Source organism: Seriola dumerili, unplaced genomic scaffold (genome assembly GCF_002260705.1).
Source record: "Seriola dumerili isolate Sdu_G_001 unplaced genomic scaffold, Sdu_1.0 BDQW01000068.1, whole genome shotgun sequence".
Taxonomy (NCBI): Eukaryota; Metazoa; Chordata; class Actinopteri; order Carangiformes; family Carangidae; genus Seriola; species Seriola dumerili.
The window spans coordinates 9,660,769-9,688,075 of record NW_019174323.1 but is presented as its reverse complement, the minus strand read 5'-3'; the positions used below and the strand labels follow the sequence as shown (position 1 = coordinate 9,688,075).

General features: G+C 39.1%; 3 protein-coding genes across 6 annotated transcripts; 1 reads left to right on the top strand and 2 right to left on the bottom strand.

Moving 5' to 3' along the window:
• Positions 1-2,900: 2,900 nt before the first annotated feature.
• plekhs1 (pleckstrin homology domain containing S1) lies at positions 2,901-12,143 on the bottom strand. 3 transcript variants are annotated; one of them, XM_022743477.1, is made up of 17 exons: positions 12,055-12,143; positions 11,740-11,774; positions 11,339-11,442; positions 11,131-11,249; positions 10,778-10,912; positions 9,932-10,007; positions 9,782-9,811; positions 9,450-9,503; positions 8,578-8,646; positions 8,409-8,486; positions 7,872-7,915; positions 7,694-7,744; positions 7,451-7,576; positions 5,523-5,633; positions 4,561-4,656; positions 3,268-3,403; positions 2,901-3,148 (listed from the first exon to the last, which is right to left on the bottom strand). In XM_022743477.1, exons 2-17 carry the CDS (start codon positions 11,759-11,761, stop codon positions 3,059-3,061), a joined length of 1,341 nt encoding a protein of 446 aa, XP_022599198.1. In that variant the 5' UTR covers positions 11,762-11,774; positions 12,055-12,143; the 3' UTR covers positions 2,901-3,058. The 3 variants fall into 3 exon arrangements, with proteins under 3 accessions (XP_022599198.1, XP_022599199.1, XP_022599200.1); XM_022743478.1 differs by having other exon boundaries at positions 11,345-11,442; XM_022743479.1 differs by lacking the exon at positions 9,450-9,503.
• Positions 12,144-13,601: 1,458 nt separating this feature from the next.
• On the top strand, positions 13,602-16,983 carry LOC111219613 (E3 ubiquitin-protein ligase TRIM39-like). The gene is made up of 6 exons (XM_022742328.1): positions 13,602-13,637; positions 13,895-13,990; positions 15,016-15,249; positions 15,368-15,387; positions 16,029-16,171; positions 16,278-16,983. The coding sequence occupies exons 1-6, from the start codon at positions 13,602-13,604 to the stop codon at positions 16,853-16,855; spliced, it is 1,107 nt and encodes a 368-aa protein (XP_022598049.1). The 3' UTR covers positions 16,856-16,983.
• A 1,147-nt stretch (positions 16,984-18,130) lies between these two features.
• On the bottom strand, positions 18,131-27,254 carry casp7 (caspase 7). Of its 2 annotated transcripts, none has more exons than XM_022742724.1 (7): positions 27,178-27,254; positions 26,643-26,749; positions 23,170-23,321; positions 22,948-23,076; positions 21,538-21,713; positions 21,023-21,161; positions 18,131-20,886 (listed from the first exon to the last, which is right to left on the bottom strand). In XM_022742724.1, the coding sequence occupies exons 2-7, from the start codon at positions 26,747-26,749 to the stop codon at positions 20,660-20,662; spliced, it is 930 nt and encodes a 309-aa protein (XP_022598445.1). In that variant the 5' UTR covers positions 27,178-27,254; the 3' UTR covers positions 18,131-20,659. The 2 variants fall into 2 exon arrangements, with proteins under 2 accessions (XP_022598445.1, XP_022598446.1); XM_022742725.1 differs by having other exon boundaries at positions 27,100-27,190.
• Positions 27,255-27,307: the final 53 nt, after the last annotated feature.

Sequence of the window (27,307 nt, the reverse complement as noted above, 5' to 3'; positions counted from 1 at the left end):
TTTTTTTTAAAGCAATCTCTACCTCTTGCCTCGCTTCCTATTTTATATCATGCTTGTGTTACAATGCGTCTCACCCACTTTAGTAGGTGACTGATATAATAACCACTCTATTACTATGTGCTCTCAGTAAGTGGCTCTCAGTAAGCCATGTCTAATAATAATTTCATTTGGTATTCTTCCTCTAGGCATGAATGAAATGTATTAAGTCTTGCCAAACTGAAATTGAATTGACTGGAGCGCTTGTTGAAATGTCTTTCTATTTCAGTTAGTAGTCTCATGTATTGATGTCTGATTTTAGAGAAGAATTGCGTCCACAAATAATGAGTCTGCCATATGAATAACAAAAAGGTTATTAGTGGTATTATCCTGTATTAAGATGTGAAGAAGGATGACATAAAAAAGGAAGCTGGATGTTAAGGTTCTTTCACCTCTAAACATTCACCCTGCTGAGCATGACACTGAATTCATGCCAACTTTTTATACGTAGATACCCTTTGTCCCTTACTGTATGCTTCAGTTACAACGAATGAACTGGTGATATTTTGAAAAATAAGAGGGTTTTATGAAACTGGTCAAAAATGCTGTGTGTAAGAATGTGTTCAGATGTCTTTTTATTAACAAGTTACCACAAAGATTAAAAAAAAAAAAGAAAAATGACAGATAATAAACCTTAAGTTTGTAATGTGTAGTCTAGATAGCAGATTTAACTTAACTTTATTGATTTTTGGAGGTCGAGCAACTGGAAATAATCAATTTGTTACAATTCCAGTGAATTATGTCATTTTACTGCATAAACTCGGCAGCCTGTTTTATGTACAGTGTATTTTACATTCCTCATACCCAGTTAAACTTAGTAAAGAAATACAAAAGGTCAGTGTTTTTAACAAATCAAATTTATACATAATCATTTTACAAATAAAACATTTTTTCCCAGTGTAACCTGCATTTGCAACACCCTTGCAAAGTATGCATGTACTTATAATGGAGTGTATTTATAATACAGCACAGCTTGAATATCACAGTTTAAGAATGGACTTGAAAAACAAAGGTCCTGACTAGTTTCTCATATCTATTGAATGTTAAAACTTGAAACATTCACAATGGAAAGGCTGATGCGACATCATGAGTAAAGGACTCCTCTCAATATTAACAGTATCTGGTAATATGTGATGTTAGTTTATAAGCGCGCTTTGTCCTTGTCACTAGATGTCTTATTGTCTTAGTTCAGGAGTGACATTAATCAATCGACATAATTTAAAGTGGAAAACCATCTTCCCAAGTCATGTTAAGATTACATTTCTTATTCAAATCAGAGAGAAATAGGTGAAACATAGCCTGAGGAGCAACACCATTCTGTCTGCCCATCAGTTCACAAGAGTCTGCCTGAGGTGTGGGCGACACTAAACACTGGTCTCTACATCTCTTGTAATTCGTCCACCCCTAATTACTGTCGGGAGGTATTCATAAGATAAATAAGAAGTAAAGTTAAAAATCCTGATGTATGGAGTTCTTTTTTTCATATAAACAAATACTAACAGCATGTACATAGAGGAGACATTTTAACATGCTGTGTTTACCAATCTATGTGTGCTCTAAAAATGTCATTAGGTGTCATTAGCCGGAAATGGCCTACAAAGAAATGTAATCGCGTGCTGCAAACTGGAAATGAATCAGCATTGCTGGGTGCAGCTCACATGTTCTTCCTCAAGCTAAGACACAAATAGATATGAATAAAAAGTGGTTTACTATAGTGGGATCATAAATGTTAGAGCGCATCCTTGCTTATGTATAACTTAATCTTTGTTCTTTAAAACAATTATGATCACTGTTGCTTCCTGTCATCTCAGATTAAAGTTAATTATTAAAAATTGCTTCCCTGCAGAGGTCACAGAGTGAGAGTTGGTCCCTACCCCCTTTTCCTCAGGAGGCTCTTGCCTTTTGCCAGGCCGCCATTGTATATAAGAATTTGTTCCTAACATCTTGCCTGGGTAAATAAAGGTAAAATAATGTTTAAAAAAAATCAGAAACCTTTGCTGTCAGGGTATTTACAAGTTGTCTGCATATTCCGACATTTTTCCACTACATGCCATGCACTGTTTGAGTTTTGTCCCGCATACTCTTTTGTCCTGGGTACAGAAGCTTGTGTCATGAATATCCCCTTCTTGGCACCATAGTGCTATGAGGAAACGTTTCGGTAAAACTATTTGTTTCCCTCTGAACACATTTTTTTTTTTTTTTTTTTTTTTTCTTTTATTTTAATTGACTTTCAGAATCAAACAAATATTTCCATCAGATATATGTCAGATACTGTGTGTATATATAATAAATTCATGTTTGCCACAAGTTTCAAAATAGGCTAGTACTTATCGAAGGTGTACACATATAGAAAGAAAAAACAAAGGGAGATGCTGTACAAGTATAAGTGATCGTTTCTTTACAACATAATCAATGATTTGTGAAAATAAGACTATTTTCCCAGTGTGAAGCAGATAACATTAATTTCTATGTAAATGTCCATTCATGCATTTAAAGCTGGGCCCTCCTGTGATAACAATTTCCTGGTAAGACTTTTTTACCATCCACCAGAAAATTCATTAAATATTAATATCTCCACTCTTGAGGTATATGCCCAAAATATATGGTCTTACTTTCTAGGGGCATTTTACATTTAAAAATGCCTTGTAAGGCATTGTTTACCCCCCTCTCTGATAGGCTCTTATAATGGGGCAATCTATAGCAAATACAACAGTCGTCAGTCAAGTCATAAATCATGCTCTGTTAAAGCTGCATGTCGTTTACACAGAACATACTGTATATGTGTACATACATTGTGAGACATGTACAAGATTGGTAAAGTAAGTTATATCTGTCTTGTTTAACCTTTACCGTCCCTTTTATTTTTTTTTATTTTTTATTTTTTTTTTAAATCGAGTAAAGTAGTAGAACGACAGATCAACAGGAACAGAATTTGGTACAAACTCACCAACTGTAGGCAGGAAGTGCTCCTAAAGACTGATTTAAACACACCCAGATACAATAGTAGAAGTAACTCTCATCTCTAACTGTCAGCTTGCGGCCAGTCACTGCAGGGACAGTTTGGAGAATGCAGGTGTGGGTGTCCTGGTAGACGCAGGATGGTCAGTTTCACCTGAAAAGAGAAGAAATTTGCCTCTCAGATCACAGACTGCGTGGATGCATACAAAACAGCGACACAATGAATACGGACAATGTGTTGGCGCCTTTGCAGTTTGCGAGTAAGGAATGTACCTCGTTCTTCAGTGACTTGCTGATGTACGTGTTGAACTCCTCCACGCTGCTGACGTGCAAGTCATTGATTGCCAGGATTTGGTCTCCTTTGTGGAAGAGACACACTGTCTGTGGCTGGCCTGTCCACCCGGACACACTGTGACACATGCACAATACACGCAGTATTTGACATTCTTGCTTTTTAATGACAAACTGTCGCTTTGAGTAAAGTTGCCTTTCACTTCACCCTTCTAGATCCAGTATGACAAGGCAGTTGCTAGTAAGAACAGAGGCACAGCTAGGCATTCTGTGCTCCTTTATCGTCCCTCTCCAGCTGTGAGCCTATTTAATCATCACCATTTTCATGTAATGGCTGTAGCCACTTGATCACTACTGTCTGTTCTACTGCAGGTTCGACTCGTGTTTTAAGGCTTGTCTACACAGTAGGCGTTTCGGTCGTGTTGTTGGCTTGTCCGTCTCCTACGTCTGACAGAACGGATGTGCTTTTATTTGATCAATCCAGCTGTCTACACAGGCCACATAACGGCTTGCATTTTGGGTGACCTACACTGAACCCTGTGCATGAACACATCCTGTCTAGACAGGCTGCTCTGCCAACAGTGCTGCCTTCACTACCAGTTACTGCTGCCTTAACCTTTCAAGTAGTTGAGACTGCAGACTAAGAACTATAGATAGAAGTCCAATAAAGGGCCAGGCCTGACATGACAACTCAACCAAGATAATAATAATAAAGCAGAATCAACAACTTAACTGAGCCTGACATGAAAAAAGCAGCTAAGAACTAACATTTTTTTCTCTACATTATATTGAGAATTTAGATTTTGTGCAAATAAATGAATTAATCCAAAGAGCAGTTTGTAAATCTCAGTGTAGATACATGCCCTAATTTCCACACGGTACAATACAGCTGAAAGCTCTGAACCATCCAGCACAAATGAAAAGACAGCCCCTGCACCGCAGCATCAAGCTGGACTTTTCTCAAATGCAAAAAAAAAAGCAAACAAGGACGTGCAGCATCACCACCGGCACTGCCTGATGTGAACTATGCTTTCAAACAAACGGAGTCTGTAATTTCTGGGATGAAGACAAATCTGCAGTAGAACAGTCAGGAGTGAATGTGGCGCACACATCTGTGGGTTTTTGTGTTTTCATTGATATTAATAGACACGGGAAAAAAACAAAAACTACTGGACAGTACATTTGTATCTGTATTTTCTTTTCTTTGTGTTGCATTGCTTAAGCCTTTCCACATATTTCAGTCAAAGAAATCTAATATGTGAGATGTCAACTTACCTTGGTTTCCTATCCACTTCTGTTAGAGTCAGGTGTTTTTTCAAATCTGCCTGCCTGACCTCAATATCTCTTTCCTCTGGGGTGATGGGGTTAAGACTAGAAAGAAAAATAACAATAGCTTTATTCAATGGCACTGTATATATTTTGACATGCTACAAAGAAACGCATCCAAATCTTAACCCTTAATGCATTAAGAATAGTTTGCTCGTCAGCATTGTAAGGAGAAAAATTTTCCTAAGATCCTCCTACATCTCTAGGTTTGCGTTGCATACTAATTTTAGTATTGGTTGGTAAAATAATTGGCATATGTTACCAAACCTACTCCTTGACTCAAAGGCACAAAATGCCTTCTAATAAGAAAAAAAAAGTCTGCTTATATGTGGTGAACAAACATAAAAGCAGACATTTGTAGTTATTTTCTCCTTCCTCCATTATATAGGCATGAGTGTCTGTATAGATAAGCACCTCTAATTTTCTTTGAACAACTCATTTAAATTCTGGCTGCAAAGTCACACGAGTTATTAATGTTTAATGTCAAGTGCTGCTTATTATTATTCGACTATTCTTATACCACCGTCTGCTCGCAGAAACCTCCAGAAACTACTCTAACCCGTCCTGCAACATGTCAGTGCCGGTCCCAGGATTCTGAGTCACCTTAAATGTGGCCATGTCTATATTTTATTTGTTCTGTGGAACCATTACAAAGCTGTTTCTGACTTTTTGATTGGCACAGATGGTGCCACAGTGGGGTGGGGGGTTCAAATGTCTGCTTGTACTATTTACAAGTAGAGCAACTGTTGAACGAGCGTACTCATGCCTCACTTTAACGTCTCTTATTCAGGTGATCATCTCATCCTACATAAATGTCTCTAGTGTTTGTCTTATTACCCAAAATTCAAACAGTGCCTCCCACTTGGCTGCTATGTTTTTTGGATTCAAGGTCAGTTGCTTCAGCATCTCACCTCTCAGTAGAGCTTTGATTTTCCAGGGTGAGCATATTTGGACTCTCCACAGGAGAGATTGCCCCGTTGTCGCTGGAGCTGCTGCTGAAGTCTGACAGATGTGTTTCTTCTCTGTAAAAGCAAGTGATATCATGAGGGATCTTATAAGGGTACATGTCTCAGTTACATTCAGCTGGTAGCCACTTATGTATTCTTGGCTGGCACCTAAACAAAAGACCATGAGACAGCTTGGGGAGACAGTGGGAATAAACCGCACAGAGGCTGTCGTGCATCAGGAGCCAAGGCCAATGCTTTATGTTGATGACTCCCACTGAAGCCACAGAATGACACAGAGGAAGAACCATCTGAATCTGCATGCACTAACATGGGGGGGGGGGGGGACTCACAGACGGATAGCATAACAGCAGATTCTGGCACTGTATTAGATGCTTTAGATAGAGAGAAATCCACATTTGTCCTTGTGGCGGAAGATAACAGCAATAAAGAAGGAAGAGATGATTGATAAAAGGTGCAAGAGCATTGTATATGCCAAAAACCAGAATAGGTTTCTCTCAGTTGCATTAAAAAGGGGAGCAGATGTCTTGAGGTTTTTAAAAAGTAGTTCATAAAAGCAGCATGGGAGAAGCAAATAATTCCCTAATCACTGTGGAGGCGCAAGAGGAATTCTAATTAAGAGGCACTTTAGAAACAAGTCTTTTGACCCATATGCCAAATGCAGTGGAGAAGATGGTCTTCAGTGTGGCAGCACAGTGGTTGGCCACTTAGAAAGAAATCAGACATCAGTGTGAGGCACAACATTATCGCATAGTTTGATATTACAGCACATTTAACAAAGCAAACAGCAGAGGAGAGTATGTTTACACAGGAGATGATGGCATGGAAGAGCAAGGGGAAGTGATCGCCTGTTGTGCTGGTGAATAACACACTTGTCTGAATAAACAGGAAGGTCAAATGTGATTGGCTAAAACCTGCCCTAACATGCTCCCTAGACACAAAGCTGGATCTACGCCCTCGGCATTGTTAGCATTGTAAGAGCCTCGCTAATTCAAAAGATTTGTTTTTCTAATTTATTTGGTAGTAACGTTAAAGGAAGAGATTCCTCTTCCAAATTAAAAGCTGACTCTAAACAATTGAACAAACTTTTTTTCAGTTCACTACACACAGGAGTTTTCCAGCTACACTTAGCCTGGAGTGGAGTGGTAGTGTATGGTGGCTAATATTTACATTATTTGATGATAATCACTTGTGGGCCAAAGTGTCTGTAGTTTTGGCAAACGTCCCAGAAATTTGACATTAAATACTTAATACAGTGCTTTGCATTAGTGTGAAAACATCTGGTTAGCATCTGATTAGCATTAGCGCATATGAGTTGCAGTGCAGTCCACTGTGATTGCAGAAAGCCATGTAGCTTATTGGGGATCTAACAATAACAAAATAACAGCCAACACTGCGGAGATGTTAATCAGTCACGCCTGACCTGTAAGACCAAGTTCTGCTCCTACAAGGTCTGAAGAATCAGCATCACATGATATATTTTCATGGCTCATTTGTATATAAATCAGTGAAGCTTATCAGTACCATTTTGCTCAGTTGAAACCATTTAATAACATGAAAGGATTCTTTATATCTAGCCAAGAGCCTAAGTTGCCAAACAGGCTCTCAGGTGCCTCTCTTAGATTCTTGACTCGTCTTGGAGTGTCAACAGTTTCGTGGTATAAAAACACCCTTGTTATTGTCAGTTTAGGTGTCTGAGCCAATGAGGTCATGGTTACTTCTGATGAGTGAGCTATTTTGGTATCTAGGGCACTGACAAAACATGTCGCACAACGAGCGTAGGGCACTGACACCGGAGACAAAGCGAAAAGTCAAAAATACACATAAGGCCCACAGAAAAGAAAAAAAGACCATGCAGTTAATCAGAGATCTACCTGTCTTCAGTGTCCGTCTCCTCATTGAACGGGGGCAGTGGAGAAATCTGGGTCTTCAGTTTCTTAAAGGCCTGAGTGACAGACCTCATCAGACTGCCACTGGTAACTTCTTCAACTTCACGGTCCCTAGAGGCATTTGGAACAATCAATAGCTTTCACTTAAACAATAATTAGCAATTATCATTATTAGGAAATGTGATTTTTTTTTTCTCAGTGATCTAGCACTCTGTGTATCAAACTTACACTGCCTGAGCTACTTGCTCATTATGTCTAATTTCCTCCATTGTTTCATATCTACAAGAGATAGATATTCTAATTAGCAAACAATCAAACAACAGGAAATACTGTCAGAATTCCACATGAACAAACGTGACGCGTGATCATTTTTCTCTGACAAAGGGAAAAAGTAATTAACACTCACACTGACTCCATGCTCTTGCCAACGGTGGAACCATTTTCCCAGACCTCATTCACAAAAATAGGAAAAAGTTACAAATATTATTACTTACAGTACACATTAGTTACAGTGCCACAATTAAGGAGCTAAGCTGAATTAAATTAATCACAATATTAAATTCAGCTTGACTGGTACGAGACACATGGCCAAGTTCAAGGGCTAAGTTGATTAATCAATTAGTTGATGGACAAAAAATGAATCTGCAACTATTTCAATAATCGATTAATTGTTTTAGTCATTTTTTAAAGGAAAAATGCATTCTCTGCTTCCCACTTGTCCAGTGAGGATTTGATGCTTTACTTTTTCATATATGATAGTAAAGGTGAATATGTTTGGATTATGGACCTTTGGAAGACCTCTCTGTGGACTCTGGGACACCTTCCTCTATTTTTAAAAAATATATATTTTTAATGTATTTTTTAATTGATCAATCAAATTATATATATTAAAATAACTTGCAGGCTAATTTATATTGAAAGTAATTAACAACTGCAGCCCTACTTGTACTTGTCTCAAGTAGGATCTCGGATAGTCATAGATTGGAGGCTCTGATGAAGGTCTTCTGGAATAATCTTCATCCTGTTGGCCAATCAGAAAGCAACGTGTCTGTATGTCACCAGAAGGAAAATAACGCTTACAAATTACAAACAGTCAGGTCAAGATGTTGCACCTTTGATTTTCCAGTGAGACCCAGAACATTTGGGGTTGGATCAGACGTGGACCGTATTTTTAATGCTGGCTGAAAAAGAAAACAAAAACACATATTAAAACATGCTTGTGTACAGTTTTAGTGTGATTACAGCAAGTTCCACATTATTCTGGAAGCAGTGTATGTGCTGCTTTCAGCCCCTTCACCTCAGTGTGCCTGGGTTGGATGCACTGGTTATAAGTGTGGATTTAAGTTAATATAGTGAATGTATGGCTATATCAAGATATATAAAGGTGTCATGTAACAGTGAGTCACTGAATAACAACGCTTGGACTCTTCTGGGGGAATTTCACAAAAATTGAATAACAAATCTGCCAACAAGCTGCTATAAATGCATGTAGGTTAATATTTAATTAGAGTTTATATTTAATTAACTTTTTGAGAGGGGAGTGTTTGTTATGCAACATGGATTCCCAGCAGGGATCAAACCATTGGTGTGGCAGTTATGTGACATGCACTGCAACCATTCATGCCAGCGAAATGTTAAATGTGTTGAAATGAAAAAAGGGATTGGAACAAGAAGTCAGTCAGCACCACAGAGCCATCCAGTCGTCCAACAGGTGGACTCAAAAAGGCAGCCATGAAAATTCCAGGAGTCCGTCAACATGCAGACAGAAGCTATAGCGTCCCCCTAAGTAGGCAAGCCCTTTTTAACAAGCCCTTTGCTCTCTAGATGAGTATGCACAATTGACTCTTGAGTGCATCACCCAAAGGAATGTTGTGATTGATTGATTTGGGACAGTCTCAGTAAGCCTGAGTTAGTAATAGGTTGACAGGATCCATGCAGAAAGAATTTGCCAATTCATGCTGAGCTTTAGATGCAATGGACCAACCTTTTCAGGCTCAATGGCTGAATTCTTTTTCCGCATGAAAGGGTTTGAAATAACCTGGTAAAACAGGGAGAGAAAGTCTATTTTTAAAAGTAGAGAGCTGATGGATAAGCACGCTTAGTAGAGGACTGATGAATCTGTACAGTGAGGACTTTACATGAATTCATCAGTGACACTGGGAGAATTTAAAGTGAGCACATGTAGTGCTGTGAGATTGGAGGCAGAGGCTGTAACTGAAACAATTAAAAGGAAAGGAGCGACAGAACAAAAAAGCATATTATTGCATAAAAAAATCTTGTTGGCATTCATTTGAGCCTGGTGTCTTGAATATTTACCTCAACTGTTCGCTGCCCATTACACAATTCCTTAAGAAGTGAGAAAAGTAGCTGGTAAGCAAATATGATAGATACAAAAAAGTACAGTGCAAGAGATTCTTTTGACTCCATAAGCTGTTACAAAATATCATAAAAAAGATCTAAATGTACCTCTGAACTCATAAATTTATGTGGCCGGTTTTTGAGGGCATTAAACAGGTCAGAGAACCAGCCGTCCACTTCATAACTAGAAGAAAGAGGGACAAATTATGGCTATTACATTCAATTTAAAATTCAATTCTAAAGTCAAATATAGAGTGGTAATAGTGACATTTTGCAACAATTTAGTTGTGGGCAAAGTGGAAGGCAAAGCCATTATCAGCTGCTAGACTGTTACTAAACACGAAGGCAACATCATAATTTAATTTTGATTGTTAGACCTCCCAAAATAGTAGATGGTATAAAGGGCAGTGGGAAGTGTTTTATGAGGCACTGTGAAAGTGTCATTAGGGGCCTTGAGAGGAGGATTGGCCAACCCAGCTGTGGCCTTAAACTTGGTTACACCATCACTGGCTTTCAAATCAATGCAATTCATGCATTTAGGACTGTTCTTCTGCACATTGCCACTGCAAAATACAAAGCCAATCTCTTCCAAATGTGGTGAGAGCAAAAATGGTTAGAGATGGAACTTTATTTTGAAAAATACACAGATAAAGTGTGATTAATGTGGATTAATAACAGGCTTTTAATTCATTAAGATTTTAGATGGGGTTTTTGGGCTGCTGGGTGCTCATCCAGACATTGACTTCACTCCCACATTTTCCTACACTCCCCCAAAACCAGCACCAATAAAGGGGTGAGTCATAATAAAAGGTTCATAATAAAAGACATTTTTGTTTATGTGTGGTATGTCAGGTGTTTTTACAGCACAGCATCATAAAATGCATTGGAGTTGTTAAAGGAGCTATAAATTCCATCTTTGTGCTTTATATAACCCTTCAAAATCAGATAACTGACCTGTTTTCCCCCACGAAGAAGTAGTCCCGGTCTGCAGCCCTGATGAAGAGCACGCATGAAGGGGAGCACTTGAAGCTCTTCTGGATCCATCCCCATCTCTGGTGGTGTTGAGGGCTCCCATGCAACTGTGAGACTCTTAATACAAGAACACAAAAGATACGGATGTGAAATGAAAAAAATAACATTTAGTCCTAAAAGGAATGTAAAAAAACAACATGCATACAGGCTTATAAGGAGATTTTGGTAAAAAATAGTTGAAGTAGTATGTTTTATATTCTTATTGTTTTATTCTTTAGAGGTTACATAGAAAATAAAAACTAAATTGCTATTAAATGGCCTGTTTGATGACATACTGTGCTAAGTCGATCCCTCCAAGTGGCCTGTCCTGTTCTTCCGAACTCCTGAAGTACTTTAGATGATGTTCCTGATCACTGACTTTGAACAGGACGAAATATCTCTTCTTCCATGATTTCTGCAGGACAAACATAATGAAATAAATTATGAAATGTAATGAACACACACACATAAATATCCGCAATATATTGCATTAATTCTGCTTACTGTCACCTCTGCCTTCAATCGTTTTGGAGGAGGAGACTTGTACAAATATCCAGATCTTATTTCAGTCGATACTTCAGCTGGTCTGTAGAAAACCGCATTTCCGCCTAAGAGCAAAAGAAAAGCTCGTTGTTTGTGATCAGTTGTTCAAATCTTTGTTTACAGAAATCTGTACCTTTACCTTCCTGTAGGCTCCATTTGGGAAAACCAGCAAATGATTCACAAAGGGGGAAAATACAAGTAACTGAAAATAACTAAAAGATAATAACTAGAACAAAAAGGAAGCGATTAAAACATCAGCACATTCCCGCAGATCAGCTGTAAAAACAGGTTTTCTGATGCCCAAAGACACGAGAAAATAACCACAATAACCATAAATCAGCTTTCCAGAATTAACACATTACCTATGCTCTTCTGCTTATGCATTGTGACACCGGACCTGAACAAAAATAACACAGGAATCAATCAGTCTCTGTCTCTTCAAAACAGCATAAAATATCCAGGGGTAAATAGTTAACCTTTTAAACTAACACTGTAGGGTTTAAAAATAGTCTCATGCCTCTGTGTAAGCAGAGCAGGAACTAGAGCTCAATGCACAAAAAGAAGCCTTGTAAGGTTCACATGTAAATGTATGAGGAAAATAAGATTTTATGACTGTTGCCTTTAAGTATGAATGAAAAAAAAAAGCTATAATATGTATGTAAACATAACATGCTTACCTGTGGAGCACCTGTTCACTCTGCTCACCTCACTGGCTCTAACAAAGGTAAGTGCTGCACGAGGAAGCTGGATGCTCTCCTGTTCCTGGCGAACAGTAACAAGGTATTCGTCATTAGAACTGGAGTTTCTGGTTCTTTTTATGCTGTACCTGCTGTGTTGTTTGGTTTAAGGACCTCTCCCCCCCCCCCGACAAAAAAACAAGACAAAAAACAACAACAAAAAGTAGTCCCTCTTTTTTGAGTGAATATTTTTGGGAAATTTAGGAAGTGATTGCGTGCTCATGTAGATTACAGACGTACTGTTGTGTAAAATGTCACAAATCTCATCACTGAAGCGAGACGCATGTAACATCCATGTATAAAAACCTTTTGAAACCCCCTCAGAAAACAAAAAAAAGTTATGCACACAAGTCTGTCTTTCAGTGTTACAAGAGTAAAATGTGTTAAAGTTCATTTGGCTGGGCTCCAACAGACTATTGTGAGAAAAAGATTTGAGAATTTAAGGCATCACATTAAAGATCTCTGAACACAAAAGAAAAGATTGATGCCAACTTTTGACATCTCATGAATACTGATAAGGATATCTGCAGAGTCACAGTCGTATGTATCCCATGCTCTAAGAAGTCAAGTAAATCTGTCTCTGAAGCTGCTGCTTTAGTCATCCCCAATTCAGAAATGATCTTGCAAATGGGCATGTCAGTCCGTAGAGTGATCACAGTCAATGTAGCATGTGGCCCTGCAATGCCATCCCACTTTTCCCATGTCCTGTGATGAGAAATATGTCAGGATAACTGGGAGTAGGAGAGTGGAGTAGGTCAGTTAGAGTCTGAAGAAGCAGATTTAAGGGATACTCTGTGTGAGCGTGCCTAAAATTTGACATTAGTTATGTTAGTCATTAGATGAACGGGAGTCAGCTGCTTTTGGTGCGTTTGACGTCTCTCTGCTCTTGCATACGCACTGGCCATTTGTGCAATGCATGTAAAAGGTCATGGGTCATGGCGAGTATTTAAACAGGCATCAGCTGAGACAAATATAATTTCTTAAGAAACCTAAGTCCCCCATGTACATGTAATATTTGCGAAAAAAGCACTGTGTATGAACAAAAACAACAACAGCGTCTTATACACTCCACAAACTCCTTCAAATAGCAAGTGGGTCAACACATAAACACACACACACTCTCACACACATACATCATGGCATCAAGGTCATGTCAGGCTGGTATATAAATATAGAGAGAGCTCTCACGGGCATCTCGATCAGTAGGACATGAAATAACTCTTCAAGTCTGACAGTTTGCCCGTGTCCCGCTCCAGTAGCCCTTCTCCGCCTTAAACCATGTTTCCTTCCTCTTGTCTCCCACATCTAGATTCATGGTATCTCCTAAATAAAACAAGGCGCATGCTTGCAAGTGCACCAGGACAGTGCACTCGCAAGCATGCGCCTCCCCCGTGACAAAGCCTTCACATCTGCGGCAGGCCTATAAAAGCCCTCGTGGTCGTGTGGTCGCTGGTTGGTGGAGTTTAATCTGCACTACTCTACAGAAGATGAATAGTAAGGTAGGAGGGAAGGTCACATACGAAGTAAGCACTTCCTCTCTTTTTTTTTCTTTTGTTTTCTTCTCTTTTTTTTCTTCTCTTTAGAAGAAATTACAATGACACTGTTGACCCACCACCCTAAGGCCTATCTTTTCACTTCCTTTTACCTGCAATTCTTGAACTCTTTCTTATGATTTTCCTGCCTGTGTGTGTGTGTGTGTGTGTGTGTGTGTGTGTGTGTGTGTGTGTGTGTGTGTGTGTGTGTGTGTGTGTGTGTGTGTTTTTTTTTTTTTTTTTTAAAGGAAATCCTTCTGAGACATCAGCAGCACCTGCAGCGACAAAGAGATGTCATTGCCTACAGGATGAAGAAGCTGGCAGCTAAGCAGGAGGAGATAACTGTAAGTCTGTCATCTTGTTTGACTTGCAAATACAACATAAATTGCTTGCTGACATGTGGGATTAGTTAGTCATTTCTCACCTTTTTTGCCATTAGATTGCCGGCTAACATCAAACAAACACCACATGGGGGGAGAAAATGTGACTTTGCAATCAGTAGTGTCTGTACCTTCTCCACAGATAAGATCAAAATGTAATAAACGTTGGTGAGAAGGGTCTGAATTCTTTGGGGTATTACATCAAAAACAACGGAGAGGTTGGCCAATGTCGTCCCATAAGAGGCAGTGTCTGCTGTGGACATTATGTTCCACAACATCCCAAGGGTCATTGTCACATTCCTAAAATCATGATGCATGCTGTGTAACCTGAAGCCCTCATTTGTTTAGTTTGTTCAGTGCCTCATATTCTTGATTTTAGCTGACAGCAGTGGAGCATATGTCTTTGTGCTGCTGAAGCACATTCACCTCAAGGGTAAATGAGTTATGGATTGTGGAGTTATGGATCCTGCCAATTTTTTTTTTGTTTTGTTTTGTTTTTTGTTTTGCCATTTTCCTGTGCTCTTCCATCGACTGGCTTGTTTTTGTTTATTGCACTCTGTAGAATCTGTGCTGCCTGGAAGCTCATTTTATAGTTACTTTCCTTGTTGCTCATGTGCCAAATTAACATACTGTGCTCTGAGCTGAAATGATTAGACAATTAATTGATAAGTCTTTTGGCAGAAAATGAATCTGCAACTATTCTGATAATCATCATCAATCATCTAAGTCATTTTCAAGCGAAAACATCCAACAGTTGCTGCAATGTATATCCTCAGTTGTTAGGATCAGCTGTTTTTCTTCATCATATGTGATAGTAGAAACTGATATTCTATAGGCCACACAATTAACGGATTGATTGAGACAATAATTGTCAGTTAACTGAGAATGAAAATAGCTCTATTGTGTTCGGTGGTTATATTCATGATCTCACAATGGATATAATTGTGCCAATATGGTTCACTGTTACAAATGTATTTCTCTCATCTTAGAAAAAGACTAACGCAGTGAAGGAGAAAATCAGGAAGAAGTATGAGGACATGAAGAGGGTCTTGGACGAGGATCTTCGTATCACTCTGACTCAGCTGGACACAGAGCACGAGGCCACAGAGAAGTTAGTGGAGGAGAGGATAGAGGACTGCTACCACCTCACCCAGGAGCTGAACCAGGAACTGGACAACCTTAGCGCCCACGTGATAAAGGACACGCAAGAAACTGACTTTCAGGTTAACACAAGGACGAATTTAAGTTGTGATTTGAGGCAACACATTTTACTGCGTGTCTCAGGCTCTTTCAGTGGTGTAAAGATCAGTGATTATGTCTTCTCTCTTATATCTTCTACAGACTGCTGAAACAGAAAAAAGGTATGTTTACACTTCAATATAAGCAGCTACAGAATCCTCTTGTGTGAGGTTAACATGCTCATGTTTGATTAGGCACCTACAGTAGATCAGCCTGCATCAGTAGCTACCAAACATACCACACACCTTTCTTCTGACAAACTGAAAACACCAAAGTGGAAAATTCAAACAAAATTGGAGTTGCGTAATTTATCTAGAACAGTTACTCACAGGGCACAGCAAGTTTCCCACTGACACAATATTAACACTTTATTTTTATAAACAACATTTCCTTGTCAATGTGAAGGACAGACTGGTTCCTATTTAACACTACACGTGATCACGCTCATATAGCAAATTTCAAATTAAAATGCTACGCTTATTAAATTCTATGACTCATGTATATTTATTATTTGTTGTTAGAACTGTTAAATAATAGAACAATTATCATTAGAAGTATTTGTCAGTGTCAATTCTAAATGTCTCATTATTGTTTGTTTTCACAGTTATGTTTGCATCAAGTATATGTTCATATTTGTGCGCGGTAATTGGGAAATTCGTCACATGGGTTATTACTGGTTTAATTGAAATGACAAAAGCGAAGACTTAATTGATGTTTGCAGCCCGGTGAGTGGTAGCAACTGTTTTGTTTTGTTTGTGTTTAGAATTTCTGAGACTCTGAAGCTGACTGACCCTGACCTGATCCAGATGGATGAGTTCAAGAACGAACAACTGCTGAGTCTTACCATCAACCTGCTGCTGTTCATCAGATCCCAGGTCCCTGTCACCAAGAAGCTGTTTCAGAGCTGTGAGTTCACCCAAAAACACAGGAAGACTGACATGTGAAGGAGTCTTGCTCCCAGCTATGTCAAAGGTTGCGACTCCACTCAATTTTTCTGATGTCTCTCACACAGATGCTGCAGATGTTGTCCTCGACGCTGACACCGCACACCCCAAGCTGATTATCTCTCCCAAAGGTGACTCAGCCACCTACATAGACACCTGGCAAGATGTCCGTGAGACTCCCACCCGCTTCAACAACACCCTAAACGTAATCAGCCAGGAGGGCTTCAGCGAGGGCCGCCAGTACTGGGAGGTGGAGGTGAGTGGGAAGACCTACTGGGAGCTGGGGCTCACCTACCCGAGCATCCCACGCAAAGGCCGCGAGGAGGAATGCTGGCTGGGCCGAGGCAAAGAGTCTTGGTGTGTGGAATACTTCAATGGAGACTACACTGCGTGGCATGGTGGTGTGCAGCATGAGCTGCCTCTGCTGGCAGGAAGACAGTTCACACGCATTGGGGTATACTGCAGCTTCCCCGGGGGGTTGGTGTGCTTCGTTGGAGCTGATACGATGACCCCCCTCCACTGCTTCTGTGCCGGGACCTTCACTGCCACTTTATATCAAGCGATATGTCCTGGTCATGACAATGAGGGCACAAACTGGAAGTCCCTTAAAATCTGTGATGCTTCCCGATCACCTCCTGTTCTCTGAGCTGGGGCATTCAGGCAGGAAGAATGGGGGCAGAGGTGGTCAAGAATGTGCTGCACCCCGGGGCATGCGCATCAGGTGCCTGATCAGAGTTGGTGCATGTCAGGTTAGTCAAAATACCTTGGAGGTGAACTTTTCAGGTCTATATCAATGTTAAATCAGGTGTGGTTCATTTCCAGTCATTCATGCCTTTCTTTATAGTGGACATACCGAAGCTAACGTGATGTAAGAGCTGCTCCCTCTTACCTCCACCTTTGGCAAAGGGTAGTTTATTTTTAAGCCATGATGAATCAGAATACATAGATGAAGAATTGAGGAAGACAGAAGTTGAGTTGCCAAAGAAAGAAAGAATAATAAATAACCTTTTATTTCAGACCTGCTTTTAGCACCTGATCAAGATTTTGGACTTGTCTACCATGGCTTTAACTTTAGGAGTAAAGCTGGTGTTATTCTATATTTTTCTTCTTATCAATTCATCTCATGAAAATACAAAAAGCAACAATGCATTAGTCCACCTCTGAATACTTTTAAACTTTCAAACCCAGCCACAAGCCCATTTGTTTCCATTAAAACTTTTAAAATGATATTTTTTAAGATATACAGTATATTAACAGCCATACGTAATTTCCTAAAACAGCTGGGTACCGTGAATCATGTTAATTAGGCTATCATATTACTCAAACAGCAGTAAACAGTGCATTTGTTGGGGACTACTTTTAGTTGTGGATTGATACACATTTAGTGCTCTAGTGACTATTTACAATAGCAAGATGCTCTGTGTTCAACTCAAAATTAACACTGCCATATTTATCATAATGAAGCAACATGTCACTCAGCTCAACAGTGTGGCTCACTGATGTGTTTTAATAGTTTTTGCAAAGCAATAGGGTCTATGTGGCAGAGGAATAAGCTATACCAGTCTTTCTTTACATAAATGTACAAATATTATAAACTCATTGTTGGTTTTGGTTTATTATGGGATTTGTATACCATACGGAAAATATAAATACCTCCAGCTTTATCCTTCAAGGTTAAACAGAAGGCTGACATGGTTTGTCTAGTATTAAAACTATGGACTGCTAAAAATTTAACCTAACGCCGAGAGTAACTTCTTACTTTTAAGAGTCTTTAATATTTGGTGAAGTAAATTAAAATAAATGTGTTAATTGTATCAATATCATCCTGGTGTCAAAAAATAGTAGCCTTTCAATGTGGTCTGTGTTTACAGATGTGCAAGAAAAAATGACACACAACTTATTACACAATAAATTCTTTATGTTTAATACAATAAATTGTTTACATAAGCATTCCTCTGTTTTGAAGTTATTTAAACAAGGTATTGCCCCAAATGAATAAAATATCGGGCCAGATTATAATTTCAATGTAATTCATTCATTCATTTTTCCAAATATTTTCAAATATATTCCTGAGGACAACAGCATTTAACACCGGAAAGCATTAAAATTTTACCCCTAAAAATAATTTTTTCCCTCCTTCAATTCCATTCCAAAACAAGTGGAGCAAACACTCCTTTCAGCACAGGTTGGGCACCACATCACTGATCAGAGATCCATGTGTCGAGAGGGCTCAAGAGTTGTGGCTGTATTGGACAAGAATGGGCAATGCCAGTATTGATCACACTCCTGGCACCTATAAATATTATGTAAGTGTTATTAAAATAATTAAAAATGACTGATAAAAAAATACAAAGCGAGAAAAGGAGAAAGTGTAATAAGAAAATGAAAGCTACTGCTGACCTTTCCCCCTAAATTATATACATGCAATCGTGAATAATTTAAAAACATTGCAGCAACAGTGTGTGTGTGTGCGCGTGTGTGTGTGTGTATTGCAGACATGTGGATTGTGTATGTTCAGACTTGTCACCACCAGTAATAGCTGCCTCTGTGAATGACAGACTTGGGAACAATAAGAGTGTATCTGCATAAACAAACTTTGTGTAAATTGTAAGGACCAGCAGCAAATGTCTTTTATATATGAAACAACATATTTTCAGATTTTACCATATAATTTGTCATAGTAATTCACTTACTAAATTATGCAATATTTTTGGAAAAAAACTTGGCAAAGTGCACAAAGTGCTTAAAAATAATATATAAATCTATTTTATTTTTTTATTTTTAATCGTTTGGGTTTTTAAAATCACTCGAAAGCAAATCTCAATTTTTAAAGTTAGAATAGTAAGACATTGCTTGGCACCTGTTACTACAGTGTAGAGTATGACAATGTACAACACTAATATACAGTGAAATGATGTGGCATTTGTGCTTTGGGCCCCAGTCCAGCTTTACAATATGATATTTCCCAAGTTTATAACAGTTTTAGACATTCTTAAATTCTCTATCTGGTGTAAAAACCCAGCAGCGTGTATTCTATCATTCCATAAAGGTATTTAAGAGGAATGTCTAATTTGAAAGATTTCAAAAAGGGAAATTCATAAAACTGATTTGACTAATAAATAAGACAAGTGCATTATTTTTGATCGGATGCAAATACACGAACTTCACCTTCTCGTGCTTGAATGACAAGCAAGTGAAGTCTTCAACATCACGCTGTGAAAACTCGCAAAATTGCAAATGATTATTGCCTTCATGGGGGTGGACTATGAACTATGCACTTGACCCAAAATCTCATAGAACTAATCACTACACAGCAAAAGATCACACCTTCCTAGCCATACGTATATGAAATTCTTTAACATTACATTTACCCACTTCATGGGACATTAAAGAACCTGAGGATGCCAGCATGCTGCTACCAACTTAAACTTGCTAGGAAGGCTGAGACACTGAGCCTTTGGCAAGAGCATCGTGATATGTTTCTGCTCAGAGGAGTGTTGTCTTTTTCTTTTGTCTCTTTTGTTTTTGACAACTGACAGCTGAAAACATTAAAACACGGATAGCTGAAAATGATCTAATCCATTTTCCAGATGATAATAACAATTCAGTGTTTATAATCAAGGCAGGTCCCTCATCTCTCCCATTTGAATTTGTAATCACTCTATTCACTCTCATAGAGAAAATTTCTATACACCTCTTAGTGCATCTCAAAAGAGCCTTCACTTATTGTTTTTTAAAAAATCATATTGTATAAATATAAAAGGACAAGATGAATTAATGCTTTAAAACATTCAACTCTCACCTAGTTTATAATTTATTTTACTGTGTAATAGTGATAGAGTATTGTACACTCTACAGATGCACTGGACTGCATTAGACAGGTTTATGATCAGTTTCTGGAGAGACTACTCTCAGAACAACAATTATTTCAGTTACTCAGAAGCTGATTCCATGGCAGTAATTGCTACTGCCAACTTTTACCCGTCCTTGCTTGCCCTTGTCCAGTAGGTACAGTCCCTTAAAACATCTACTGCAAATGCTGGAAAATAGAGAGACACATATTCAGATATGATTCCCCAAACCCACAAAAACTGGCAGCAAATTTTCCGGGCCGGTAGAATAACATGGATATTTCACAATGCCTGTCGACAAAGATCAGATCAAATGTGACGCCATTTTTCTGAAGAACAACCTGAAGAAGTGGAATAAATTTCACCATCAACACATGAACGCGGAGTGCCACTGTAAAATTTTTTTTTTTTCTTACGAGTGCTGGTTTTCGGGCCCAACTACACATGCAAAATGTTATGTGCTCCGAATGTGCAGTGTCCTGCTGGGCCTGAATCATCCCTGAATGCTTTGACCGCTTAGCCAGTACCTGAAACAGTCAGTCTAGTCAGTCAGTCAGTCAGTCTTTGATAGCATACAGTCCGGTCAGTTAGGTTGGCGGTCAGTTGAAATACAGTTCTTTCGTCAGCATAGAGACCACGCAGGGAATCTGCTTCTTCTCACTGAAGCGTGGGTCTTCAGACCAGGACTCAAAGCTGGTGGCCACCATGTAGTTGACCCGTGTCAGGATCTGCATTATCTCCAGCTGCTTGCCAAACTCGTTGAGGACGTTGCAGAGCGCCTGGACAAACCAGGAGCCGCGTCCAGGGTTCCTCCATGAGTAATACCCTGGAAAAATCAACACGAGTCACCACTGAAGCAATGCTGATACGTCCAGCGCAAGAACATCATACATACCCAAAACACTTTTGGCAATAAAAACATATACTTTAAAATGAGACTTCACTTCAAATCAGCGCTTTACCTGGCACAGTGGAGTAGGCAAAGAGGAAATCTGCCTCTACAGGGATCTTATGTCTCGGATTAGCATCGGTCTCCAGGGTGTCGTTCGGCGGACCCGAATCTGTCTGTATACCATCATCAAATTCGGAACCCCGACAAGCCTGGTGAAGTAAATGAAATGACATTTCATTGTGATCCTGAGTAGCTTTCTCAACGATGACCTGGTGAAGCAATTAAAACATTAACTATTTTTAAAAGCTGGGATGGGCAAATTTTTTTTTTTTTACACAGCAACCATCATCTGTCCATGGGGAGCTACTGCAAGCCATTCAAATCTGTCCTCTCAACAACAGCAACTGCAAAAGTTAAATTTTTTGTCATTCAACCTCTAGGCTGACCATCTGGGCCAAAGGTTGTTGGTTTGATACATAAATCTATGAGTTGTCAACAACTGTAGCATTAATGTTAGATAACCACTACATTTTTTTTTGTATATCACGTCATCATTTATAAATGAAAGTCTTCAGAGCTGCGTACCTGGATGAAGAAGAGTTTTGGCTTTCCGACTAAGCTTTTGCACATGTCCCCCCTGAACAGCGAGGTCATGGTCTTGATGGGCATGGCTCCATCTGTGCCGTAGATCATGCCCTCCTCACCGTGGCTTAGCAGGATACAGGCGAAACACGAGCTGTCACTATGGTCTTCCTCCGAGGCTGACCCATACACACACAAACAAATACTCAACGCTTAGCTCGGGCCTCGTGAAACTTCTCTAAATTAATGTGCAATCTCAGTAACTTAATGGCCTCATCTAGAATTCCTTTAGCCGTTCACCTTTTACATTTATAATGATATTAAAGAGTTTAAAACCACTTGTGTACAAAATGCCATGTTTGTCCTCAGGGGAGCATTATTGTGTAGATGAAAATTAATTGTAATCTTTCTATTAGATTTTGACATTTCTTGTGTAGAACTCAAATTTTTTGGCTTTTTGTTGACACTGGAAAAAAGGTTATGCGTATCCAAAATCATTAGGATCTGTCCATTGGGCACCATGAGTATAAATAATAATGTCATGAAAATCCAGCCATTAATTTTACAAGAGACTGTGAGACAAAATGTTGCTAAAGGTGATGATAATGATAAAGGTTTGAATTGATTGTAAAGCAAGAAAAAATTATTGTGTTTCATTCTCCAGGGCTCAACATTATCAGTACTGAGATTAATGGCATCTGTCCGGTAGCTGTCTGGCTGACAGACATAAAGACAGACTGGAAAACTACCAGCAACTGTACAGATTCTAAAGAATGGCAGGCATTAAAATGTCACATTGTATAAAACAAAAGGTTCACTGTAGTTTCTATAGGCAGATGTCATGAGAGGTGACCTTTCAACTGTCTTCACAATTCAAGGTCAAAGCCATGCTAGTCACTAGCATTTAGGCAATTAGTTTCACAACGGCCCCACCTGGTGTCTGCCCTGGTGATTTTAGGAAAAAATACAACATTCATTAAGATTAACAGTCTTAAAAGTGAACTTGTGTGTAGACAGCCGCTAGTGAGAGCTACAGAGGATAGCTGAAATTTTCAAATTATCAACAAGTTCAAATTATCGGCAATCACTACATAATGAAGGCTAGATGCATGCCCATATTGAGCCAGAGAAAATGTTTATGTTTATGTGCATCAATAAAGGCATTTTTATGGTGGGCCATCATTCCTTTCAAGATTACTAGATCTGCCAGCAACTACTGTGAGACCAACACTACGCGGGAACAACCATTTTCTTGGGCATGTTTTCCATGTTGTACATAGACAAAGTTCAAATGACCTTATCTGTGACCGTGGGAACCGTGGTTGTTTTATACTTTGTCCAGTTTGAGAGAAAGAGGCGAGGATGAAAAATCTTAGGTGCCAACACTGAGCGACAGAGGGCTTTACTACTCACCTTCTCTGAGAAGACGCTCCATCTTCTCACATGTCTGATCATTGTAAATACAGACATCGAAGCCCAGGCTCTTGAAGCACTTGAACAGCTCACCTGCGTCTCGGTCCGTGCCATTGCGTACATTCATCCCTGTCGAAACAAGATGCTTAGAATACGCGCTCTTTATGCAATAATATTGAGCAAAATTAGATGTGTGATGTCTTTGAAACATGTTTGCTGTACCTGTCTTTTCATCAAAGTTTTTGTTGTTGATGATGATGCACTTGCCCACTCGCTGGTGGCTCATCTTATACTGGAATGTTGGTGAAACAATTCTGTAATGGCTTTCAGAAGAGTAGTCCTGCTCCCGCGTCTGGCCATCCTTATTCTTCTTACTAGAGGAATCAGAGAGAAATAAAATATTAAGGCAAAATACAACACTACACTACTGCAATATTATTTACTTATGAGCAGTAACACAGACATTCTTAAGTTCAACTACATTTTCAAAAGACAGAATATAAAATAAATGTACACAATGTAACAGATAACATTCATAACAATATTCCTATGTTTTTTTTTTTTAGATCAAACATAAATAAGACTAAAAATAGGAATGAAAATGATAATATTCATAAGAATAACAAATACACTGGCCTTTCAATTAAAAAAAAAAAATTATGATCCAGTCAAGCCTAAATTCTTAGATGCTACAAGTTTGAAAAACATGCTAATCTTTAAGTCCATAAGCTCAGATAGAACTTCCATAATGTTGACTCTTACTGTACATGACAGCGTCTTGTACATCAAAAGTTTCCAAGAAAATATTCTTGGCTCTTAAAGAATATGACAGTGTCTTCTAAGCTGAAATGTTTTTACACATAGCAGTTACTTCAGCACAAGTAAATGTACATCCAATACAAGTAAAACTCACATGAAACTGAAAACACTCTGAACCACTTACTCCGAAACCAAAGAGTACATACATTTTCAAATAAGGCATTAATGTCACGGCCAAATTTGGTTGCAGTAATCCACCGTCAGGTTAAAGAAGAAACTAGAACATTTTCGCTCTGCGCAGATTTTAAAAAATTATAACCACATCAATGTAGATTGAGCGAGAGGAAATCTTCCACGAGTGGCAATTCTCACAGACCTGTCATATTTCCATTCTTTAAAAGATCCATCCAGATAGCTAAGCCAACAGTGGCCCACTGGGGGCTCACAAAATCCAGGCTTGTTCCAGAAGAGCCTAGTCATCAGGTTACTCAAGCATGGGAACAATACACAGCAATGCGAACCAACAGTCTCATGCACATACACTCACAGGCAGCACAGCCATATTCTAACAAACATGTGATCCAGAACTTTTTGAAGCCCCCCTCCCGCCTCCGAATTGTGCCAACATACCGTACCAAACAATTGCACGAGGGTGGGCAAAGAGCTTCAACTCTGTTTTCCTGTGGGCTGGGCATGGCAGAAAGAGCAGCAGGTAGGAGGACGGTGAAGAGGAATATGAGGCGGTTCGGTCGGTCTTACCTGGGTTCGTCATTAAGCGCTACGCCACTCTGCATCTGAAATGCGTTGGTTTTGTCTCGTTTCTTTTTTTCCCCCAAAAGAGTATGTTTCTCCAGACCTGGCAGCTTAATTTTTGGCTGTGTGCTAGGATACTGACATGCTCTCTGTACTGGATGGAGACCTGACTGGTCCAGCGGGTGCTGAGGACAGGGGCGGCGCACTGTGGCCCCCTGAGTCAGCACCCTCGCCACCACACCAGCGCTTTCTAAAGGCCTATTCACACATGGCCCCTGCACCTCGCTCCCTGCTGAGGTCAGACAGGGCAACAAGTTGCTCCTCTGCTGACAGGCACAGAATCCACCTGTACCGACATACATACTGTGAGTGCCTGACTATAAGGAATACAACTAAAAAAACATAAATTCCTGAGAACCCTCATTAAACACCTCAACATACTACAACTAACCAAAGACTCTTTGAGATGAATCATTTCTGTGATGGTTAAAACAAGACTTGGCTGAAATTCAACCACTTAATGATTATGATTATCATAATTGTCTTGATTATCACATGATTATCATCATTGTCTTCATTATATTATACACAATTTCTTTAGAGATGACTCAGCATGACATGCATGACTAAAGAGGGATCACAATTTGATCTTTTGAAACACACTCTCATACTGTAAATAAGGTGACATTAGTCTTACATCATACTTGTAAATATAGCGCCCATGTTTGTCATAAAGTAGCCATGACTAGCGGCTATGCAAAACACAAACTCAACAGATTGGGAATACAGTTTTTAAATGTTAAATGTTAAATGCTAATTTCTTCATATACTATGACATATTTTGTATTTAAACAATTTGATTTAATAAAGACACTCTCTATAGTATATAATATGAGAATCTTCTTAATGTAGTTTTATGATTTAAAAAAAAATAAAAATCATCCATTGTTATCCTGACAGTTTGGAGTAAAAACCTAAATACCTGACAGAGGACACAGACTTTGCGTTTGGTTACCAGTGTCTGGAAGAAACATGGATGACAAATGTCCCTCCAATACAAAGGCTCACAGTGCCACCTTGTGAGTCAGACTGGAATAAACAGAGGCTACTCCCTTAATGATGCCTTGTTTACACCTTTACAGAACAACGTCAGGCACAAGACGTTATAACAAGGCCCACACTCTAGGATTTAATGACTTTTTTAGACCCTGCTGTAGTACAGTCTAATTTTGAGCAGCCACTCGAGGACTGACCCCAGTCCCAAAATTGAGTTTTAAGATTGTGTTCACGTTCCTTGCCCCATTATACTAATTAGACTATCCAAAACTAGGTTGCTGTGTCAAATCAAGGGAATATCTCTTGTTTTTTAAAGTTTTGATTAGTTGAGGCAAAGAGGAACCAATGTCACCTTCATGTACAGAACTGTTAATCTTACTGAAAGTGCATCCTTGTGTGAATTTTGTTATGCTTTCTCATTGTAATAGGTAACTGTTTCAGCAAATAAGTGTCTATGCACATTTAGTTTTACATTATTTGAGAAGAGGTACAATTATAATATGAAACTTACATGCCAAAAACAAAGCACAGCCCATTTCTGTTTCTTCTAAACTGCAGAATAAAACAGTAAACTGTACTTGTTATTTCAATGGCACAACAAGATATGGGTGCTTTATCAAACTATCATCTGTTGCTTAATATGTGTGTATTTTGGTTGTTGATATTTTCCTAGTGATTATTTTTATCTGTTGTAATTTCATTTGTGTAACATTGAGAAGGCTGTGCATAACTAGATATGCATGACTTGACTGCTTTGCAGCTGCAACCCTGTTCCTCTTTCTTCTGGTTGTTATTCTCTATTAAATTACGTCACTCTGTTTTTTTTTTTTTTCAACCTTTCGTCCAGTATTAACTGTCTTCTTCACTGACAGGGTTGCTCAGCAATTGGTGGTTTGTCTTTTTTGTTCCCCTTTTTCCACTGGTACTGTTCTATTCTCACTAACTAGGGAGAGAATGATAATGAAAGTGAAAGCTAAAGCTAAAGAACAACGCATATTCATATAGATGGTCTGCTGAAGTGAATTTAAGTGAATTCAATCCCTTAAGGCCTATACTATGTGAGTCTCCCTCATGGATGTATAGGTTTCCCTCTGCAGACACAGTAAATGAGTTGAAAAGGAAGTCACCTCCCAAACAGCAGAAATCTCCCCCTGCGGTCAGGTTTGGCATCTGTCGCGTCTCCTTCTTCTCCTTCATCTCCCAGTTCAGGTCTCTCAGTAGGTTCTCCAGCCATCTGCAGTTACCACACGTATTGCACTTTAGATTATGGTTTGCATTGTTTCAAAAACAACTGTGCTATGGCTAACATTATTTTAATGCTAACTTCGCTGCATTATTTCCCATTAATCACTGCTAACGTCAACAACGGTTATAAGCGGCTGTTCAAACGGGTTAAAAGCATTATAAACTATTTTCTAACTAAACTGCCACTACATTAAGTCGTTAGTTCAATCATCAGTGTAATAAGTTAACGTTATTAGTGAAACCCAACTTGCTAGCTGGGCAGTCCGATTAGCACAAACACAAACTGCCAAGACTCGCTAGTTTAAAACAAACCTACTTTCAGCGTTAGCATTAACTTACACTCTATTATTCGTGTATTATGCTCTGTCAGAGTAGTTATGGCGCAAAGGTTGGCACTGAGTCATTTCCTTTACTCACAGTTTTCGTCAAGTTTCTGTTCCTTGGAAAAGTTAGTAAAGAAAACGAAAGTACGTTCAGCCACAATTCCCATGGTGCGTAAGGACGTCAGAGCTCTGCGTCACACAGGTCTGCCAGGTTTGACCATGGA

What these genes read in the sequence shown, in the direction of transcription:
- plekhs1 (XM_022743477.1), bottom strand. Translation starts at nt 11,761, where the DNA reads ATGCATAAGCAGAAGAGCATAG. An exon ending in ATAAATTTATGAGTTCAGAG is followed by an intron (nt 9,812 to 9,931) that starts GTACATTTAGAT and finishes TCACTTCTTAAG; the next exon opens with GAATTGTGTAATGGGCAGCG. An exon ending in CAGCCATTGAGCCTGAAAAG is followed by an intron (nt 8,647 to 9,449) that starts GTTGGTCCATTG and finishes TTTCTTTTTCAG; the next exon opens with CCAGCATTAAAAATACGGTC.
- casp7 (XM_022742724.1), bottom strand. Translation starts at nt 26,749, where the DNA reads ATGGCTGGAGAACCTACTGAGAGACCTGAACTGGGAGATGAAGGAGAA. An exon ending in AAACTTTGATGAAAAGACAG is followed by an intron (nt 23,077 to 23,169) that starts GTACAGCAAACA and finishes TTGTTTCGACAG; the next exon opens with GGATGAATGTACGCAATGGC. An exon ending in CAAAACTCTTCTTCATCCAG is followed by an intron (nt 21,162 to 21,537) that starts GTACGCAGCTCT and finishes TTACTTCACCAG; the next exon opens with GCTTGTCGGGGTTCCGAATT.
- LOC111219613 (XM_022742328.1), top strand. Translation starts at nt 13,602, where the DNA reads ATGAATAGTAAGGTAGGAGGGAAGGTCACATACGAA. An exon ending in GAGGGAAGGTCACATACGAA is followed by an intron (nt 13,638 to 13,894) that starts GTAAGCACTTCC and finishes TTTTTTTTAAAG; the next exon opens with GAAATCCTTCTGAGACATCA. An exon ending in CTAAGCAGGAGGAGATAACT is followed by an intron (nt 13,991 to 15,015) that starts GTAAGTCTGTCA and finishes CTCTCATCTTAG; the next exon opens with AAAAAGACTAACGCAGTGAA.